At 52.9% G+C, this 22,064-nt stretch overlaps 1 protein-coding gene across 2 annotated transcripts in view; it reads left to right on the top strand.

Moving 5' to 3' along the window:
- COL26A1 (collagen type XXVI alpha 1 chain) overlaps nucleotides 1–22,064 on the top strand; it is a 123,865-nt gene that overhangs the window by 22,140 nt on the left and 79,661 nt on the right. For both annotated transcript variants that reach the window (XM_032872508.1, XM_032872507.1), the window contains exon 2: nucleotides 16,937–17,059. In XM_032872508.1, coding sequence (XP_032728399.1) covers nucleotides 16,937–17,059 — 123 coding nt within the window. The remainder of the gene's footprint in view (nucleotides 1–16,936; nucleotides 17,060–22,064) is intronic.

Genomic DNA, 22,064 nt, shown 5'->3' with positions numbered 1-22,064 from the left:
TGCTGGAACTTTCTGTCACCGCGCAGCCGGTTTCCGTCCATCGGTGGATGAATGGATAAAGAAAATGTGGTCTCTACAATACAATGGAATATTACTCAGCCTTGAAAAAGAAGGCAGTCCCGCCATTTGGGACAACAGGGAGGAAGCTGGAGGACAGGGTGCTAAAGGACATCAGCCAGACGCAGGACAAGGGCTACATGATCCATGTAGATGAGTGATCTAAAGTAGTCAAACTTAAAACCCGTGAAATCAATGAGGGGGAATTTGTAGAAGCCGAGAGTGAGAGGGTGGTGCCAGGGGTGGGGGGAGGGAGGAAATGGGGAGGCACTTGTCACAAGTATACAGTCTCATTTACGCAAGAGGAAAGTCTGGGAGATCTGCGCATCGGGGTGCTGGTGGTTAATAGTATACATTGTGCTTAAACATTGTCTAAGAGAGTAGCTCTGACCTTATGGGTTCTTAACACAAAATAACAACAATATTACATGAAAAGAAGGGACTGGGTGTGTTTACAGGGCAGAATATTACATGAAAAGAAGGGACTGGGTGTGTTTACAGGGCAGATCGTGGTGCTGCTTTGTGGAATGTATATTTATCTCTGAACTCATCAACTTGTAACCATAATTACGTACAGCTTTTCGTAAGCCAAGTGTATTTCAGCAAAGTGGTTTAGAGGGGGGCGGGGAATCGCAGGTTTCCAGACCTCACCATCATATGTTTGCAAATGTCCCGCTGTGAGGTCTCTCCTGGAGGGGAGAAAACCTTATCCCCAGGAATTCTAACCAGAAAGCCCGGCGATCCCACCACAGGGCTGATTACAAGAACCCTTCGTAGCAGTAACACTGCAAGTCCTTAGTTTGCCGTTTTTTGTGGGTGACTGTTGGGTGGCCTGGTTCAGAGCCTTCTGCAGGGCGTGAGGGGTTTAATTTTGGGTGTGGATCCCAAGGGAAAAGCCATCAACAAATAGAAGTGCGTTCGCCCACTGTGGGCTCCTGGGACCAAGAGAGGAGCGGAGGCCCGTCCCTCCCGGTGGCCCTGCAGGGTACCCCCCCTCACCCCCCCGCCCCACACTGCCTTCTGTCTGCAGGGTTTCCTGGGAGGGAAGCCCTTTAATCAGCAGAGCTGGAGGAGAAATGCCTCTGCGGGCCTGGATGCCGAGAGAAGTTATGATTTCTGTCTCGTGATTTGGTGCCTTTCTTGTGGCCCGACGGCGGTGCCTGGATGCCTGGGGAGAAGCGGCCGGAAGAGAGGGTAAAGGTGAGGGGACGGTGCCCGACCACAGGGACGTTTGCCTTCCATCACCATCTCTGTCTGGTGGTTCCAGAGCGTTTGGAATGGTCATTCCTCAGCCCTGCCTGGAGTCACACTGATGCCGGATGCTGGGATGCGCGGGGTCTTTTCCATCCCTGCCCTGCACCCCCGCTGGGGGTCTGGAGGAAATTAGATATGTGTGTCCTGGGAGGGACCTGTGAGGCCCGGACCGATGGTGCCCAGGAGCCAGAGGGCAGGTGGTGGCCAGGTGGGTGCTGAGGGGACGGCAGGAAGCCTTACGGTGGGCGAGGACATGGAGAGGCGCTTTCCAGAGAAGAGCCTTAGGAAGGGAGCTGTGGTGGTACGTGGAGGGCTGAGCCTGGCATTTGAGCCTGGGGACCGAGCAGTGCGGGGACATCCTGGGTAGGGAGGGAGACGAGGGCCCCCTGATATGGGTCGGATTCCTGATTGCTGTCCCCTAGCTGCTGAAGGTGCCTGGTTGGGGACAGCATGGTCGCAGGACAGCCAGGAAAAGGGCGGACCCCTCCCGGGGCACCTTGGCTGGTGAGAGCCATGATTCTCTCTCAAACACCTCCACCTAATATGACTTGCATCTTTCCTCCCCTTGTGTGTTATATCGAGTCTCAAAGTGTGGGGAAAGCAAATATTTGCATAAGGAATCCTATTTCTAATGGGTCTTCTTTCTTTTTTAAAAAGATTTTATTTACTTGAGAGAGAGAGAGAGAGAGCACAAGGTGACGGTGGGGGGAGTGGTAGGCTCAGATGTCCCTGCTGAGCCGGGAGCCTGACGTGGAGCTCGATCGCAGGACCCTGAGATCAGGACCCGAGTCAAAGGCAGATGCTTAACCCACTGAGCCACCCAGGCACCCCTAATGGGCTTTCCTTCTAATTTCAAAGCTGTTTTACCATAAGGATGAATCTGGTGGTAAAGTAGATTAGAATTTGAATGTGAAGATCCTAAACTTGTTTACGGGCGTTTAATTCTCCCTCTGAACTCGTTCATTCACAAACATTCTACTTATCGCCTACTGGATGCTGATGCGGCCAGCCATGCAAGTTGCATGGATTTCTGCTGTCAGGGGCCAGAGACGGAAAGAGATGGTGCTGTACTCCCCAGGGGGGCGTTGCTGATGTCAGTAGGTGGGCACAGTTGGGGGAAACCAAGAGGAGGGGGGTTCAGCTTCTCCAAGCAGGACCCCAGAGATCTGAGAGAGGAGGGCCTGGGTGGGGAGGAGGGGACTTTCCTTAAAGACATGGTTGTGGGCAGTGTCCCAGGTACAGAGGCCCCAGGAGGGCCCCCAGGTAGGGAAACCTCAGGGGAGAGCAGCAGGAGTGGGACCTCAGTCCGCACCATCTCTGTCCCTTCTTTCTTCATTCATGCATCTAGTGAGCACCTGTTCACGGATGGGCACCCTGGGGTGTTCGCAGAATGACCTGCCTGGAGAAGGCGTAGGACCACCAGCCTTGCGAGCAGTAGAAACCTAGCTCTGGCTGGCTGGAGGGCACGGAGCAGCCATTCTCTCGGCCTGTCTGGTTTCCCAGCAGTCTGACTTCTGGGCGAGAGGCAGTGTCACTCTGGTCCTTCAGTCAAGGTGAGCGTGATGGCCTCTAAAAGCCCCCCAGCTTCCCTCCGTGGCCCCTGTCCCACCCATGCTCCCCAGTTCCAATGCTGCCTGGAGGAGGTGGAGGCCCAGGGAGGGATGGGGCCAGTCCATGGTCACACAGTGCCCCCAGGGCTCTGGCTTCCTCTTCCAGGAAGACCTCTGGGACCCCTTGACTTGTCACAGGTGGAAAGTGTTGGGTCCAGTGGTCTGGAACCCCTGTTTCCCGAGTACCCGCTGGGGCAGGGGAGGGGCTTTCCTGAGCTGCCAGCCATGAGTGCTGGTGGCAAGACGCCGCGAAGAACTAGGGAGACAAAGCAGGCTCCAGGAGAAGCGGCAATCCCGAGGAAGAGGCAAACTCCATGAACAACAGGGTTTAATTCGGAATGCCGTGTTCATTCCCCACAGGAATCTGAGTTGCTTCAAGTTCTCGGGACCCGCCCTTTGTGGGGGGACCGAGGGGCTCCTTTGAGACTCAAAGCCAGCTGTGGGCTGCAGGGGGCCACCCAGCGGGGCCCGGCATGCGGACGCGGAGCCCCATTCTTTCTGGAAATGGACGCAGGTCCAAAAGGTGTTCCGCTCACCAGAGACTTGCCGGGTCATAATTGTGTGTGATCTCCGGGGTACTGGATGCCAAATTCCACCCTCGTCCCTGTTGGCAGCCCACATTCTTCAGATTCTTATCAGTTTTTTTCCCCCAAGTGAACACTGGGAACCAGTCTCCCTGCTGATTGTGGGAGGATGGGAGAAAATTAAAACCAGGAGTCCTGGCTTTCGTCCCGACTCTGCCACCAGCTTGGTGAGCCACCGTGGGTCCTTCCTGTCTCACCTGTAAAGAGTGGGTTGGGACAAGGTGATCTTTGCAAGACCCTCCCCCCTGCTCCCCTGCCCTCCGCTGCAGCGCAGACCTTTCTTAATTCTCAGTCCAAGTCCATTATGAGATGCTTTCCAGAAAATATTCCTAAACCCAATTCTGTCTGCTTCCCAGAGTGGGAGACAGTGTCCCTGGCAGGAGAGGTGAGCTGAGGAGTGGTGGCCTTTCCACGTGTCCCCTCCCACGTGGGGAAGCCTTCCTCCCCCGCCCCCGATGATGCTGCTATGAGACTCTCAGGGACGGGCATTCGGCATTTGAGCTCCAAGGGTCTGCGCCCTCAGGGGGAACATTGCAGTGATGGCCTCTCCGTGCAGGCAGTCCCCTGGATGGCTTTTGGCTGTGCCTGACTGCGGTGTTGGCCCCAGAGAGAAACTACCACCAATTACCATAAACAACGTGCTTCCACGTTCATTCATTTTTATTGCTCTCAGGCCGCAGGTCATTTTCCCCATTTTATAGGTGAGACACCTGAGCCTCAGACATGGTAAAGCCTGTTCAGCTAGGCAGGGCGGGACTAGCCTCAGGGTGCTGGCTCTCTTGACCCACCCGCGTCCTGGACACTCACTTCCCACCATCCCGGGTTGGTGAGGGCACACAGCTACTCTGGGGCCCTGTGTGAGGCAGGGACACTGTGAACCTTTGTGGGAACAGTGGGTGATGTCACCTTGGCCCACGCCATCCAGAGCCGGCACCTTGGCTGGCGGTCAGCGGTGGGGGTCACAGGGCACGTCCTCCACTGATGTTTATGGAAGCAACAGGTGTATATCCCGAGGAGCCTAGAAGCTGGAACCAAGGAGCTGGCAGTCTGCACGGAAGTAATCTCTACCTGCTAGATCTGTGCAGCCCACGTATTTCCATTCCGTCACAGAGATTAGTTCTTGAGATTTCTGGCAACCCTTGAAAAGTGGGCTCCCATTTAGCAGATGAGGAACTGAGGCTCTGAAGTTGAGAGTTTCTGAAAGCCATGTGGGTGGTAAGTGGTGCAGGTAGGCCACTAACTAGGCCTCCTGACTGCACATTTGTATGCTTTGATGGTAGGTTGTTTTGTCTGGGATGCTTTTAAATGTGAGTCATAAAATCCCTACTGATGTTGGCTAAAACAACAAAGTCATTTATTATTTCACATATTAAGAAATGGGTGGCTTAGAGGTTGGTTAATTTGGCAACATCAAATCCTCAAGGACCCTGCTTTTTGCTCTGCTCTCCCTAGGCTGTCTTCCCTCATGGCTGTAAGATGGCTGCCACAGCTCCAGGCATCACATCCTTATCCATCTGTGTACAGAAATAGGGATGAATTTCTCTTCTTGAATCCTCCCTCCCCCATAAGGGGTGGTATTTTCCAGAAACACCTCAGTTGTGTTCTCTTTACTTGTCACTGACCAGAAATGAAGGAACATGTGCACACCTCAAACAATGGGATTATGGTCTTCCCCACCTTTTTTGAACTTACTGATGCCCAGAGTCTGAAGAAAACCAGGGTTGGTTAGCAAAGAAGGAGGAGGAGGAGATGATTCTCAGGGACATATGTGTCATATATGAGTGTCAGTTAGACACCCTCCTTGCTCACTGTCTGTTCTAAGGGACCCAGTCCCCCAGAGTGAATGTACAGGGGGCCCTAGGCCCCCTGTTTGGTGCCATGTGAGTTCCCCACACCTGACTGGACCAGAGGTGGGCATCTGACCCAAAGCAAGTAGGCCTACTAGGGCCCGGCATGGACAGAGGAGCTGGGGGCCAGAGTGGACCAGAATCTCTGTCTCAGGCAACAGAGGTGGGAGAGAATGAGACCATCACTCAGTGTGGCTCAGAGTGTGGTCTGCAAGGACGGAAGCCCCCACCAGCACATTAACCAAGTCCATCACTAAGCATACATTTTTCCTTGTGGAGGGATGGGGTGGGGGACCTACTTGGCTTGGCTGGCTTCTTCTGAACACAAGCAAGCTGGCAGCTCTTCCCTGGTGGGTTTTCGTAAGGATTACAGGAGGGGATGTGTCAGAGGCTTGCCCCAGTGCCTGGCACATCCGAGTGCTCAGTGAATGTTGGTCACCCTTTTTCCTGTTTCGGTTCCAACTTCCATTGGGTGGAAAGGGTCACTGTCCTTCCCCAGCATCCCCGGGAAGCTTGTTACAACTGCATATCCCTGGGCTCACCCCCACAGGACCCGAGTCAGCAGGTGGTTCTGAGAGATGGTGCCCTTGAGAAGGACCAGTGAGGACAAGCTACTGGGTCCTGTCCTGCTCTCGGCTACACAGAAAGCTCTGGCTTCTACAGAGGTCGCTTGTGGGCCACAGGGCTCACGGTTCAAGGTGGACACTGGAGACCGTCGTCGGTCGGTCCACAGCAAACGTGTGACGCCTCACTCCATACATGTTCTGGTGAGTTCCAGCTCTGATCGTGGGGTCTGTGTCCCTGGACGGTTTCTCAGCAGGTGGCCTCGGGACCACAGATCCCACGAGAACGTTTGGCACTGAATTCTGGCAGCTTGTTGCCTTTGGCGCTCCCGTTAATGGGAGTCCTCTTGGATCTCTCAGGAGATGCTCAAAACCACGCTGTCTGCTCGGCCAAATCGTATACTCCCTCAGCTGTCCCAGTGTGAATGGGAAATTCAATCCGAAAGTGGCTTTTGCTCCATATGGGGTTCTTTCCAGCCTTGTCTCAAGTGGGGGAGGCCTCAGGAATTCCCCACCATGGAAAGTGCTAGAGAACGACTACGGACAGTTATGAAGCGGCCCAGCTGGGCTGTCTGGGGAGGTGGCGCGCACTTGGGCTCCCCTGTTGCCCGCGGACCCGCATCCGAACCCACACGCCTCGTTCTCCCACCCGGCCTCAGTGTTGGACCCTGGAGTCCGCGTTATCGTCCCCCTGTTTTTACAGAAAGATTGGGTCAGTTGCTGCGCTGTTTTGGGGACCAGCAGCTTTTCCCTCTGAAAGTCAGTGACCTTAGAATGACTTGAATCCCTCTCTGGTCTCGCCTTGAAATGGACAGTTCCGATAAAAAATCTGTTGGGGGACACAGGCAAGTCTCTCTGCAGGTACAAATGCTGGGCCCTAAAAACCGATCTGGACTGAGTGGAACACACACTCCATTATTCTTACACACACAAAACCGCCATTCCGGACAGCGGCTCCGTGGCTGAGAGATGGAGAAAAACATTAAGCCGCAGGGATGCTTGCCTTGTTGGGAGACGCTGTGCGGCAGTCTGATCTCTGGAGGTCGGTCTCCCGGGTGGCTCCCTGCCCTGCCCTGACTCCGGGTCTCTGGGGCCTCTTGAGCATGTCTCACCTGAAGGTGTCTCTAATGGAGAGCTTGCCGCTCAGAGCCGCCTTCCCCCACTGGGGTCCCCAGCTCACTCTATCCAAAGGACCCATAGCCAACAGTTCTCACCTGCTTCAGAGGGCAAGTGTGAATCTGGGGGTAGGGGGCCTTCCTCTCCACCTGGCCAAATCCTGGGCTTCCGAGCTGTCCTCTTCCCATAGACGCTCCCTGCTCTACGGGTCGGCCTCCCGGTCCCCCCAGCCTGTAGGACAGCGGCTGCTTTCCTCCCAGGACACCGGGTATCATTTTGTTTCTTTCCCTGCTGGGCACACGGCAGACACTGGGCTGAGTCCCCGGGAAGCAGATTCTGGGACAGGGTCTGGCACTGAGGATGTGTCTGGCGATCGGAGACCGTGGAAGGGAGAGGACAGACTCGGGATCAGAAGGAGAAGTTGAGCTGGGATGCAGGCCCAGCGACAGCTTACCACCCGCCTCTCTGGGGAGTCCTGCTGCTACAGTGGACCTCTCGACTTGTCCTGATGTCCCTGTGACTGGGCCCTTCAACTCGTGCATGGACCAGGCCCTGGCTGGGGGCCAGCCTGGGGAGAGCCGGACGTCGGGTGAGGCAGCTCTGGGCGCTGAGGCAGTCGGGGAGGGTCTGACCGCTGATAGCCCTTCATTGAGGGGGACCCGGGACAGACCCAGTATCCACCGCCCGTGGGCTGGTATGGAGGGGAGCAGGGTGCTCTTGACCTTATGCTGCACGAAGACAGCCCGAGTTGCCTTTGCCTTTTGGAATACAGCGCACACCACTGACTCATACTGAACTTATTGTTGGCGAGAAACTCCATGCCCCATCTGGGGCTCGTCCGCTGGGTTTTGGGGCCGCAGGGCCGGACTCCACATTCGCCCGGTCATGTTTCATCTTGTTAGATTTGGCTCCTTGCTCCAGGCTGGGGAGATCTAGCTTGGATCCCTCCTCCCTGCCCAGACCCAGGCCCCCGTGTGCGCCGGCTCCTGGTCTGTGCTTCCTGTCAGCAGCCCGCTGCCTCCCGCACCGACGGCAGCCTGGCCCGCCCCAGGCAGTATGGCCCCTCGTGGAGAGACCAGCGTTTGCCCCAGGTGATCTCCAGGCCCCCCCCCCCCCCCCCACCGACAGGTGTAGCTGAGCAGCTCAGGGCTGGGCTTGAATCTTGGGTGCGTGTCGACTTGCTCGTTGGGTGGCCTGGGACATGTCCCGCCTGCCTTTGCCCCATGCCTCGCTACCCGATCTGTGACCGTGGAGTAGCCGCGGTCCTTCCTGGCCAGGGCTGAGTGAGGAAGACCTGGAGGGCTGACTCCCATGCGGGGCCGCAGTGAGGAGGGGGCGGGGAGCAGGGTGGCTCCAGGCCCTCCCCATGAGCCTTGCTGGGGCCCGACCTGTCATCCCAGTGGTCTCCTGGGGGTGCAGGTGGGATGGCTCCCAGAGGGACTTGGCTACTTAGCACCTGCCTCGCGATGTTGTTCTTGTTCCCTAACCGTCTGCTGTCCTCACGGGCAAGGTGGATGCAACTTGGGGCGTAGAATTGAAGACTGGGCTTCAGGGTCTAAAAGGACCCCTTGCTCAAGTGTGTGACCTTGTCTCCTGGAGGCTCAAGCCTCCTTCTCTGTAAGGCACCCACCTTACCCACCTGGGAGAATTGGGGAGATTGTGCCAGCTCACGGACGGCAGGTTTTCTGGGGCCCCAACAACCAAGTCCCACACGCGGTCAGCTTGAATGACAGAAGTGAATTTCCTCACGGTGCTGGAGGCTGGAAAGGCATGATGGAGGTGTTGACAAGGGCGGTTTCTCCCGGGGCTTCTCTGCTTGGCTCACCGATGGCCACTTTCTCCCCGCGCCTTCACGCGATCTTCCCTTGGTACATATCTGCGTTCATATTTGGAAATTTTCTCCTTATAGAAAGACACCAGTCACCATGGATTCCAACCCACCCTAAGGACCTCATTATAACTTAATGCCCTCTTTAAGGACTCTTTTTTTTTTTTTTAAGATTTTATTTATTGGTTTTAGAAAGAGCAAGAGAGAGAGAGAGCAAGAGCGTGAGTGGGAGGAGGGGCGGGAGGAGAGAGAGAGAGAGAGAGAATCCCCAGTGGATTCCTCGTTGAGCTCTTCTTGATCTCCTCTCGATCCCACGACCCCGAGATCACGACCTGAGTCGAAATCAAGAGTCCAGTGCTTCACTGACCGAGCCACCCAGGTGCCCCAAGATTCCATCTTTATAGTCACATTTTGAGTTCCTGGGAGTTAGGGTTTTGACATATGAATTTGGGGGTAGGGACATATCTCAGCCCATAACAGTACATGGGACTGCTTTGCCAACCCCAAAACAGGTCTTGGGGTCCTGGGCCTGACTCTGCCCACAGGAGAGGGTCTCTGCCTGGCCAGAAGCCGGGTGGGCTGACTCTGTACCAGAGCTGTTCCTTCTCTCCTGGGAAGGGGCAAGGACCTGACTTCTCTGACTGTATCTCTCTGCGGACCAGCTAAGCCCCAGGGGCTCTACTTCAAGGGCGCAGTCTGAGTCATCCAGATTGCCCATCTGCGTGGCCATGGCCTTCAGGCTGCAAACCTGGGTTCTTCACAGAGCTCCCTGCACCCAGCTGGCCCTGAGAACTGGAACTGGCCTCTGGGGGTTAGGCAGGGTATGTCAGGGTAATTAGAATGATCAGGGCGGGGAGGAGGGGGGCCTGAAACTCAACACCCTTAACCTTGAGATGGGTGGTCCCAGCCATGGAGACAGAGCTTGCTGGCACCCAGCAGAGCCCCAGAAACCGTTTTTTGCTGAATGAGCGCAAGTGGGTGAGAGAAAGTCCTCCTGGAACATAGGGCTTGGGGTCGGATCTGCACAACTTTATGAGGTCTGCCCCGGGTCCAGTGTCCTTGGGAGCCTATAGTTTTCTAGTATGATTAGGGCTAAGATTGAGGGATGTATGGGAGCCTGTGGGGCATGAGGCAAGAGTCCCTTTCTGGCCAGGGGGTCAGGAAGGCTTCCAAGGGGGGACAGAGCCCAAATGAAGACTTGTAGGGTAACAGTTGGCCAAATGGAAGACAGTGGGATGGCATGCCAGGGGGGACAGTGTGACAGTGTCGGTGGTAAGATGGAAGGTGGTAGGAGGTGGTACCAGGGAGGTAGGGAGTGCTGTGGAGGATGGGGAGGGAAGGGGACCTGGACAGGACAGATTTATGGTTTTGGGAGTGCCCTCTGGTGGCTCATAGAGGACACTGCAGGGAGACCAGGCTGGAGGCTGGGAGACCAGCAGGCACCAAGGCCCTCCAGGTACAAGATCAAGAGGAAGCGGGAGAGGGGTGGAGAAGGTGGGCTTGCCTGGCGTGGGGGCTGAGTGGCCACGGGCAGCGAGAGAGGGAGAAGGCGGAGTCTGTGGCAATTTGCCGCTGGGTGTTCTGGGTAAAAGGACCGGGAGTTTAATGGGGCTGGTCACCAATATGGACTCAGCTGGGTCTGCAGAGGGATGTGCTCAGTACGGGCCAGATTGAAATGGCGTGTCTTGAAGTGTCCCATGGGCTATGATGATGTGTGACCACTGTCCAGATAAGCAGGGCCCCTATGTTGGGGTTCAAGGGGAAGCACTGAGGAGACTCAGCTGGTGGGCGAAGCGGAGTGTGGGACAGGGGAAAGGGGGCCGACTGGGTGATCCCCCCTGGGAGGGAGGACACCGTCAGAGCCCTGGGGCTTGGTTCAGGCTCAGAGCTTAGGGTCCTGGTGATGGAGGGAAAGTGTGAGTGAGATCAGTTCCCAAGGCAAAGCTCCGATAAGAGAACTGGGAGGATTAAGGGTGGGTGCTTGGGATGGGGCTCTGGGGAGGAGAAGCCACCATATTGCCATATTGCCATTTCTCTGGGTTAATTATATTCAGAATTGGGCCTGGGCCAGGGGTGTCCTGAAGACCCTCCATTCCATTGTGCTGTGATTTCCTGAAGCCACTTATCGCTTGTTGTCCCAAAGGACCCTAAATCAAGAATTTCGGAGCTCGGCCAAGTCACGGAGGCAAACACTTAGCACGACGAAGACCACTGTAGGAGTGGCCTCTGGGTCTGGTGGAGCACGGCCAAGTCAGTGGCTCAGACCCATCAGGGAGTGGACCTTGTCTCATGAGAAAAGGGACCTGGATGGGAGACTGTCTGTCCCCAAAGCTGAGAGCGAGTTTCCCATCCTGGACCTTCCAGGGGAGGGGGAGGTATGGAAGAGACATTTGCTGCCCAAAGATAATGCCAGCCCTTCCCATCCTGATGAAGGCTGCTGAGGGCACCCTCACTGCCAGGCAGTTGGAGGACCAGCCCTGCCACTCCCAAATTCTGTGTTCTTGGGCCGGTCCTTCCAGAAGGGTCTTAAAAGGGACATAGTCTCCTGCCAAGCCAGTCTCTGGGTGGAATTTTTCTGTAGTCCATACAGATCTGTATGCACCCACCCACCGTGGGCAGTAGGGGTGGGTGGCATTGTGATGCCCCCCACAAACAGGACCACGGAATGTTCAGGACATGGGGATCCTAAGAGGGACCCCACATGGGAGCAGAGTGCCTGACACCAAGATTCTCTGGAACCGTGGTGCCTGGAGATGAACAAGGTTTTGAATTCCATCTGAGAAGGTCTGGATCCCTTTTCCCTTGTCTCTGCCTGCCTTCTTCGTTGTTTTTGGCCAGGTTTTGATTTTGGGAAGCCATTTACAGCCCATTAAAAGATCAAATGTCTGCAGATGATGAATCGAGGCATTTGAAAATGTTTTGCAATTCACAGCTCATTTCCCTATAGAGAACCCTGACCCGGCGTGATTCTGAGATGGCTGGCTGGTTTGTCTGTGCTGGAATGCCAGGGGCGGATGTTGGGATGGAGCATTGTCCTCCGGTTGGTTCATCCCCAAGACGGTCATGCTCAGTGCCTGAGATGGCACCAGTGCTTCCCGGTAGAGATGAAGGAGGGGCCTAGGCTCCCGCCATCTTGCACAATTTCTAGACCAATCTGCAGACACAGGAGAGGAGGTTTGTACTGGGGATGTGGGCTGGTCCTGTGGGCTGGAAGGCTGGATTCCCTTCCCAGCTCAGCCTCAAGTCTGAGCTACAGACAGTGAAGTTTAAATGCCCACTACTCCTCCCAGCTCCAAGATGGGAAGGTCAGTCCCTAGGCTTTAATGGACACTGTGGGGTTCCGGTAGGCAGCCAATTGGGGATTCCTTGGCTTAGGTAGCGAGTGCCGTATGGTTCATACACCACTAACCTAAATCTGCTCACATAGCCCTCAAAATAACTTTGAGAAGTAGGATTTTTTTTTTTTTTTAATTTCACTGAGGCTCAGAGAGGGGACATCACTTTGCTTAAGTCACATAGCAGGTTGGTGGCAGACCCAGGTTTTGTACTAGGTCTCCTGGTGCCTTTGGGGAGAGGGATGGACTTTCGATTACTTCTATGCCCTTTTTGACTGTGCAAATGTTGGTAATAGAGATTTGTGTAGAAATTTTCCAGATTTTGAAAAATTTTGATGTAAGATCACATATAATATTTACATATAATTTTAAATCTCTGGAATTCTTGTGTCTTTTGTTTGTTTCTCATTAAGAATTGTTATAAGCTTTGTCTATTTGATTTTTTTAAACCTGTTTTGTTGATTCACTTTTTAAAGTAAATCTACTTCACTCATTTCTGCTCAAATCTTTGCTTATTCTTTTCTTCTCCTTCCTCTTTCAAGGGTTTCTAATTCCTGTGTTTTCTGTTGCTACCTTCTTGGTTTTCTAGCATTTTGTTGGGTTAATCAGATTTTCTTTGTTTCATTTTTTTTCTTTCATGGTTTGTCAGTTTTGTGTCCTCTTTCTATCCTTGCTACTATTTATCTTTGAACTGAAAGGTATATCTTAATCGTGTATTTTTCTACTATACCTGAATTCGCAAAGCACCTGTGTCCTTTCCATAAACAAGACAAAATCCCCAGCAACGTCTGGTTCCTTCTGTCCCACTTGCAGCTCTCTTCCATACTGAGATCACTTTGGATTTTAGAGCTAGGCTGTTATTAAATCGTATTACTCTTTCTTTGCTCATAACAGCTGCTTGTATTTGATATGTTCCTTCTGCATCCTTCATTTATTTTGCTGGAGTACATCCTGCAGTGATTCTTTCAGAAAAGGTGACTTGCAAGCTTTCTGAGTTCTTGTGCATCTGAAAATGTCTTTTTCTTGCCTTTGCCTTTGAAGGAGAGCTTGCCTGGGCGTGGAGTTCTGGGTGCTCAATATTTCCCCTTGGAAATTTGAAACCATTGTGTTTCTTGATGAATCTGGCATTGCTGATTTAAGTTTATGATGGGTAATCTGTGTCACTCTTCTTTCTATAGCATTTGGTATTGTTGTTTCCATCCTGGGGGTTCTGACATTTCAGCATGATATGTCTCTTTGTGTTCTTCTGGCTTAGCACTCTAGCTCTTTTGGATTAAGAAATCATGTCTTTCTCCAACTCTCTTTATACTTTCTTCAAGTACGTAATTCCCTTGGCTCTCTCCGATCCCCCATTCCAGAGCCACTAATAGACATATGTTGGCAAATGGTCTGTCCTTTGGATCTCTCACCTTCTCCCCCTCCCCCATTTCCCACCTCCTTTTCCCCCTGCAGTGCATCCTTGGAAAGTTCATGGCTCAGATTTCAGGCTCATCCAGTCACTCTAGCTGTCCATTCTGATTTTTCAGCCCATCTGTTGCACTTTTTGGTTTTTACAGTCATATGTTTCATTTCCAAGAGATCTCATTTTTTCCATTTCATAATATTTTTTTTCCACAAAGGCACGACTGTCTTATCTCTTTGAGGACATCAGTAATGTTTAAAAAAACTGTCTTCATCGGTTTGGTTTATTGTCTTTTCCTGAGGTGTGATTTATTGTCTGTTGAGTTGGTGCCTTTCTTTCATGGTGCTGGCCTTTTCTTTTCTCGAATACTTTGAAATTCTTGGTATTTGGGGATTTCCACCGGCTCATTTCTGCTTTACTATTTATTGCTGCTTTGTCTCTTGGAGGGTTGGTATAGGTGAAGGGTAGAGAAGGAGTGTGCAAGAATTTAGTTGTATAGGGGCGCCTGGGTGGCTCGGTTGCTTGAGCCTCCAATTCTTGATTTTGGCTCAGGTCAGGATCTCAGGGTCCTAGGATCGAGCCCTGGGTTGGGCTCCATGCTCAGCAGGGGTTCTGCTTCTCTGCCTCTCTATCCCTCTGCCTCTGTCCCTCCTCCTGCTCTACCTCTCTCTCTTTCAAGTAAATAAATCTTAAAGAAAAAAAAAAAGAATTCAGTTGTATAAACTTTTTTTAAAAAAAGATTTTATTTATTTATTTGAGAGAGAGAGTGAGAGAGAGAGAGAGCATGAGAAGGGGGAGGGTCAGAGGGAGAAACAGATTCCCTGCCAAACAGGGAGCCTGATGTAGGACTCGATCCCAGGACTCTAGGATCATGACCTGAGCTGAAGGCAGTCGCTAACCAGCTGAGCCACCCAGGCACCCGAATTCAGTTGTATAAACTTGAGAGGGTCTCAGTTTCTCCTGGGGGTCATCAGATTTTGGGGCACCCTCTACGAACATACCTGCCTCAGGCGGGTGAGTCTAATGCCTGATTCTTGACACCAGCAGGGGTAGGGATCTGGGTCCTTGTACTATGGTCCTCTGACAGTCACCTCTAGGTCCCTCCCCTATCCCATCAGCCACATCATCAGCTGTTCCCGATTTGCACCCACATTTACTGCCAATCTGGAATCTTCCCTATGTTTCCCATTGGGCTCTCCTCTTTCAACTCAGTTTCACCTATTTTCAATCTAACGAGCATTCCTCAAACTTTCTGGCCCCCCACTGCTTCTCTGTTTTCCAATGCTGTTAGGGACTTTTATGTTTCTTTATTTAAATTTTCTGCTTTATTGAGTTAAGAGTGACAAACTGAAAAAGTGTATATTTAGGTTGTACAATACGCTTTTTTACCCCCAAAGGTATGCAATGTGATGACTTATTATATATGGACATTGTGAAATGATTAGTACAGATTATTAAAACATTCATCACTTCACATAGTTACCACTGTTTGTTTTGTGGTGAGAACACTTAAGATCTACTCTCTTAGCACATTTCAAGAATGCAATGTGGAATTATTAACTCTAATCACCACATGATTATGTGTGTAATACATAGATAATATAATACATAATACATACAGATCGAATCTGTATATTAGAACCCCAGAAGTTATTCATCTTATAACTGGACTTTTGTATTCTTTGACTAGCATCTCCCTGTCTCTCACACTCCCTGGCAATCCCTGTTCTACTCTCTGGTTCTATGAGCTGGACGGTTTTGGATTTCATATACAAATATGTCCGGCTTATTTATTTAGCGTAACGTCCTCCAGCCTCATCCATGTTGATGCAAATGGTAGAATTCCCATCTTTTTAATGGCTGCATAAAATTCTATTGTGTGTGTGTATTTTCTACATTTTCTTTGCCCATTCATTCATGGATGGACACTTTGGTTATTTCCGTCTTGGCTGTTGTGAATACTTCTGCAATGAGCACGGGCATGCAGATACCTCTTCTAGATACTGATATTAATTCCTTTGGATATATACCCAGAAATGAGATTCCTGGGTCATACAGTAGTTCCATCTTTAATTTCTTCAGGAACCTACCATAATGGCTGTACCAATGTCCATCACCACCAACAATGTACTGGAGTTCCTTTTTCTCCACACTTCTGCCAACATTTGTTGTCTTGTGGCCTTTTGATAATGGCCATCCTAAGAAGTGTGAGGTGATCTCTCATTTTGATCTGCGTTTTCCTCGTGGTGAGTGATGCTGAGCTTTTGGCCATCTGTATGTCTTCTTCAGAAAAATGTCTATTCAGGTCCTTTGGGCATTTTAAAATCAGATTATTTGGTTTTTGGCTATTGAGTTCTATGAGTTCCTTGTATGTTTCTGATATTAACCCCTTATAAGATGTATGGTTTGCAAAAATCCCAAAGCTCCCACAAGGGCATTTTTATCCATGGATGGCTGCCAAATTATTGTTACTGAGGGGAGATAGGAGTGGGGGGCCTCCTGTCTCACTATCTTGCTGATGTTGCAACAAGGATTTATTTTTAGATTTAAATTTCTAGGATCTGGACGTGGGGAATGCGTGGGGGAGGTGGGAGCATGGGCTTGCCTGCCATCTGGATCCAATCACAATATTGTTTCCATATAACACCCACCCCCATGCCCCAGCTCAGGCTTCTGCACCTCTCACACTGCACCAGAGGGATTTTTCTAAATTCAGACCCATAGAGAGATTCCACTGGTCAGAGCCCTTCAGGGGCTCCCCCCTGACTTCATGCTGAGACCCACATCTAGCCTGGCGGGTACCATGTTCCTTTCTTCCTCCTGGCTCCTCCCCTTCCTCCTGGCCCCTCCCCTTCCTCCTTGCTCCTCCCCTCCTCCCAGCCTTTGGGCCACGGTTGTTTGCACTTGCTGGAGGCTGACTCTTAGCTTTCAATACCCAGGTGGTTGGTCTTTCTTGGGACCTGTGTTAGGTGCCCCACTGGTCCCATAGCTCCCTGTGTGCATCCTTTGGTTGCATTGATGGCCTCGTGTTCCTGTGGGTTATGATCACTTCCTTCTTAGTCTTCCATGTCAAAGTGGGATTTCCCCATGGGCAGGGGTTCATTCCAAGTGTTTGGTGACTGAAATGATGGATGCCAGGGCTTGGTGGCCACGGGGTGCGGGTGCTTTCCCTTCCCCTTTTTCCTGGACTGAGGGTCTCAGTGGACCCCTTCCCCAGAAGAACGAGCACCCCCACCCCATGGCCTTATGGAGAGACCCCTCCTTGGCCAGCATGGCCTTTTGACCTGCAGTCAGCATCTCAGGAATAGAAGGGCTGATGTGACTGTTGCTTTCCCCACAGGCACTGGTGCCATCACACGGTGACGCGGACAGTGTCCTGCCAGGTGCAGAATGGCTCGGAGACAGTGGTCCAGCGTGTGTACCAGAGCTGCCGATGGCCCGGGCCCTGTGCCAACCTCGTGAGGTAAAGGCTGTGGAGAGAGCCAGCTCTGCCCTTCCTTTCTGTTCTCTTGGATGAATCCAACCCCACCACAGGCTGCTGGGGAGGGGGTTGATGCTCGGAAACAAAAGCTGAGTGTGCATTTATGGAACACCTTTTGTGTACAGAGCATGGGCATTTGATGAGCAGAAGAGCACTATAGACAAGAAGTGGGGTGAGGGTACTGAGGGGTGGGGAAGGCCCAAAATCAGCTCGCAGGCACTGCTGGGACCCATGAAAGGGGCAGAGATTCTGGTCCTGGGCCACAGGCTGCCACGCCAGTTAGGGGGAGAGTGTCATTCTGCCTTTCTTTCTTTGTTTTTTGTTTTTTTTTTTAAATTTAAGATTTTATTTATTTGTCAGAAAGAGAGAGAGCAAGAGAGAGAGAGCGAGCACAAGCAGGGGGAGCGGCAGGCAGAGGGAGAACCAGGCTCCCCGCTGAGCAAGGAGCCTGATGCAGGGCTTGATCCCAGGACCTTGACATCATGACCTGAGCCAAAGGCAGATGCTTCCCCGACCGAGCCACCCAGGCGCCCCTCACTCTGCCTTTCACTGTTAATGCTGTCATTGTTGTTATGAAGAAAATGGTATATACTCAGTGCCCAAAGCAAACCCAGATATTACAGAACTGAATAAGGTGGAAGATGAGTATTCTCCTGTCTCCCAATTGCTCCTACACAATCCCATTATTAATATTACCAGTGCGTTACTCCAGACCCTTTTCTCCTCATATTTATGTATGAGCATATATATATATATATATATATATATATATATATATATATACACATATACACTTTCAGACAAAACCAGATGATATTCTTTTGTTCTGCAACTTGCTTCCCCCCAGAAAAATATATTTTTTTAAATTTTATTTGTTTATTTGACAGAGAGATCACAAGTAGACAGCGAGGCAGGCACAGAGAGAGAGGGAAGCAGGCTCCCTGCCAAGCAGAGAGCCTGATGCGGGGCTCGATCCCAGGACCCTGAGATCATGACCTGAGCTGAAGGCAGAGGCTTAACCCACTGAGCCACCCAGGCGCCCTGGTATTAATTCCTCTTAAACATTTGGTAAAATTCTCCAGTGGAAGCATCTGGGGCTGGAGAATTCTTTTGAAGGAGTTTTTAAGCTACAAATTCAATTTCCTTAATAGTTATGGGGCAAGTCAAATGATCTATTTCAGATCGAGTGAGTTGGAGTGATTTGTGTTTTTCGATGACCTGGTCCATTTCCTCTCAGCTGTGAAATTGACGTGTGTAGCCCTATTAACCTGTTTTATTCCTGATATTGATAACTCATGCCTTTTCTTCTTTTCCCTTTGTCAGTCTTGCTAGAGCTTTGTTGTTTCACGGGTCTTTTCTGAGGACTAGCTTTGGTTTCATTCATTTTTCTCTAATGTTTTTCTGTTTTCAATTTCATTGATTTCTGCTCTTATCTGCTCCATCCTTCCTTCTGCTGGCTTTGAAGTATTTTTCTCTCCTTTTTGGAGGTTCCTGAGTTGGGCTGGTTTAGGTTTTAAAAAAGATCGAGGGTTGCCGTGGGGACAGTGGATACAGGCATGTGCAAGGCATTGGTGGCTCGTGCCAGGACACTACCTGGGAAGTGGGTGAATTCAGGAGGTGTCTGGAAGCTGAGATGACAAGAGTCTGCTCACAGAAGGGCAGGGAGCAACCATGCATAACCCTCTGTGTCTGGTTTGAGTGGCTGGCTCGCTGGGCATGTCCTTCATTAAGTTGGGGACCCCCAGTGGTGTCAGACCTTGGAGGGGAAACCAGCAGCTCTGTTTTGGCCAAGTGAAGCTGCAGATGCCTATGGGGGCATCCGTGGGAGAAGGGGGGAGGTTGAAGTGAAAAAGTCTGGAGTACCGGGAAAATTGCAGGGCTCTGCAAATGAGCACCCCAACCTCAGAGGCAGGGCAAAGGAGGAGGGGCTGGCTAAGGAGGGGAGAAGGAGCAGGCAGGGGAGAAGGAGCATTTGGGTGTCCCAGGAGGTGAGTTTCAGGAGGGAAGGCATGGGGGAGAGCCCAAGTCTCCCAGATGCTTTGGGAAGCCTGCTAAGACTGGGGCCGTGCCCATTAGAGTTGGCAACGTGGGGTGGCTGGGACCCTGGCAAAGGCCGTCTTGGGGAGCAGTGGGGATGGAGGCCAAGAAGGTAGACGCATAGGAGGAAAATGAGATGTGAGAAGTTTCTAGAAGTTCTTGCTGTGACGGGAGCAGTGAAGGGGCCTGGGAAGCTGGAGGCCGCATGGGGTAAGGGAGGGATTCTGTTTGTTTTGAAGACAGGAAGTACGGGAGCATATTTGTAAACTGTTTTGTAAGCTGTCAGGGAGGGTCCTGGAGAGAGGGGAGGGCAGAATCCCAGAGCTGGGGAATGGGCAGCAGGAGGGGAAGGGGGGGCCCTGTCAGAGCTGCAACAGGGGGCCGGCCGAGAGCAGGGGCACCTGCCACCCATGTGGGTTCACCCAGGTGATGCCGGGATGGTCTGATTTGGGGGGTACCTCTACCAACTCATGAGGGCCTCCATGGCGGCCCACGATGTCCCCCTCCCATTATTCCCAGGGCTCACCACGAGGTCCTTACCCACCGAGGTCCCCCCACACCAAGGTGCCCAGTGTGGGGACGCAGCCACACACCTTAAAGGACACAGCCATCTTCTTGCTATGTGGAAACAGAACTGTAATCCAGCCGTGTCCCGTGTGAATTTTCTCCCATTATGAGTTTTTTCCTACACTGGATTTCTGTAGAGTGTGTGTGTGTGTGTGTGTGTGTGTGTGTGTGTGTGTGTGTGTCGGAGGTACACATCTATCATGTTTACAAAAATGAGGCCCAGAGGACCATGCCAGGCACCCGGCCAGTCAGCAGCTGGCGGGGAGAGGGGGGTCCATGGGTTCCCCCCCCTTCCCCAGGGCCTGGTCTCCCTTCAGGGAAGTCCCTGTCTCAGCTTCCTCAGATCCTGTGTTTGGTCTGATCCGTGGTTGGCGCAGAACCGAACACCTAAGAGTCGACGCTGGTGTCCAAGAACATGGCCCCTTCCCTCCCAGAACGTGTGTGGTTTGGGGGAGGGGATGTTGTGGATGGAACCGCTGGTCAAATGGCCCTGATATGAGACCTGGTCCTGGGTTTCCGCGGGTGGGTGGGGGGCAGTGACATTGGCTCAGAGATCTGGGGGTCGAGGGGGTTTCCCTAGGGGAGGGGTGCCGTGTGGCGGGGAGGGGGGATGGGAGAGGCAACAGTGTGGGAGGGCAGGGCCACAGTGAGGGCTTGGATGCCGAGACTTCCCCGAGAGAGGCCTGAGGACCAGCTCCACACCCAGAGGAAGGCAGAGAGGACAAGCTGAGCCTCCCCTCTCCGTGCCTCAGTTTCCCTTTCTGGGGAATGAGGATATAACCCTCTGTCTTGCTTTGGGGTGGGAAATCACACCCCTGGCTCTGCCTCCATCAAGGCAGCAGGAAGTCCGGTGTTGTTGATGCTGCCCTCCTGTCCCCCCTGAGCAACCCCCCCCCCCAACCCCAGGGGGGCCGCTGCGGGAAGGGGGGTGGGCCAGGCGCAGGGCCTGCCTGACAGATTGGGAGGACCAAGCCCCAGGGACTTGGGGGTTAAGTTTTCCTCGGCCTGGCTTCCCTGCCCTGGCTGTCTCCCCGGCCCCTCTCAGAGCTCTTTTGATGGCATTAGAGCCAACCTTTTCCAGATGTGCTGAGCGGAGGGGTTTGCCGGAACTCTCCGGGGCTTCATCTGCCTCCTTCATTCCCCTCCGCCAGACGGCCCCCTGCCGGCCTGCCTACCCCCCCTTTGATTGGGTTGCCTGGACTTAGTACTTTCTTCAAACATGGCCTTTCTTTCCTGCCCCTCCTCCGCAGCCGGCCTGCGTGGGTGATCCCCGCAGCGTGGGGGCTTGTCTGGGCTGCATCCCCGTCCCCCGCCAGGACTCCCCAGTGCCCTGCTGTCCTGGGCTCTGGTGGGGGAGGCTGGGCGGAAGACACTGCCGGCTGGGCCCGCTGTCCCTTGCATCTGGCACTTAGGAATGACTAGCTGGGATCTGGAGGAGGCCAGAGGCTTCAAACCCCCTCCTCCTGCCTCTGCACGGCAGTGGGACAGCCCCTTCCCTCCCACTGGCCCGCTGCTATTAATCAAGAGATTAATAATCTGCTGCCTCCTTTTCTGAAACCCCCGCTCCCATTTCCTGTTGAGTCTCCAGCCTGTCTCGGTACCTCCCAGTCTGGTCGTCCTCTCGGTGGTCCCTGGTGGGGAAGTGCGGCCACGGCAGGAACCTGCAGGCTGAAATGCCCCGTGGGGGGCAGGGGAACCACGCCTCCACGTGAGGTCTCCGGGCTGGTGATTCTCAGACCGCAGCCCTGTGCCGGCACCCAGCGAGGGACCTCCTGATGCTTTGGGGACCCCTCCTTCCACCTTTGGAGGCCAAAGAGCCATGGCCTCCACTTACACACCTCCGGTGATGGGCACCTCACCCCTTCTGGGATTCCATTTGTCAAGTGCCTTCTCTTGTGACCCCGTGCACCCAGGGCCACGTTTGGGGAAATACAGACACATCCGCACCCTTTCTGGGGGGCAGTCATTGAGTGGCTGGAGGAGTTTGGGAGCCCCTGAGAAGACCTCATGACTTCAGCCCTCTGTGCTTCCTGAAAGTGTCCCCCAGGACCAACTGCTCATGGTGGGGCAGCTTCTGGAACATCGTTGACCAGATGAGGACACACCAGCCCCACCCAGAGGCCTGATTTGGTCAGACCTTTGCCACTTTATAAGCTGGCATCTGATCCCATTTTCCCCCCAGCCTCAGTTTCCCCTTCTGTAGAATGAGGCCACTCATCCCTGCCCTGCCCCTCCTGCTCAGCCAGCAGCCACCTGACTCCCTGCCCCACCTTCCATCTCTCCCTTCCCATCTGGTGCCACACAGTCAGCCACAGGCGGGGTCTTTCTAGAAAGTCAGTCTGACCACCACAGTGCTCAGCGCCACAGTCCCTGGGTGGCCTCC

Source organism: Lontra canadensis, unplaced genomic scaffold (assembly GCF_010015895.1).
Source record: "Lontra canadensis isolate GAN:19392208 unplaced genomic scaffold, GSC_riverotter_1.0 scaffold45, whole genome shotgun sequence".
Lineage (NCBI taxonomy): Eukaryota > Metazoa > Chordata > Mammalia > Carnivora > Mustelidae > Lontra > Lontra canadensis.
This window is presented reverse-complemented; position numbering and strand designations above follow the sequence as displayed.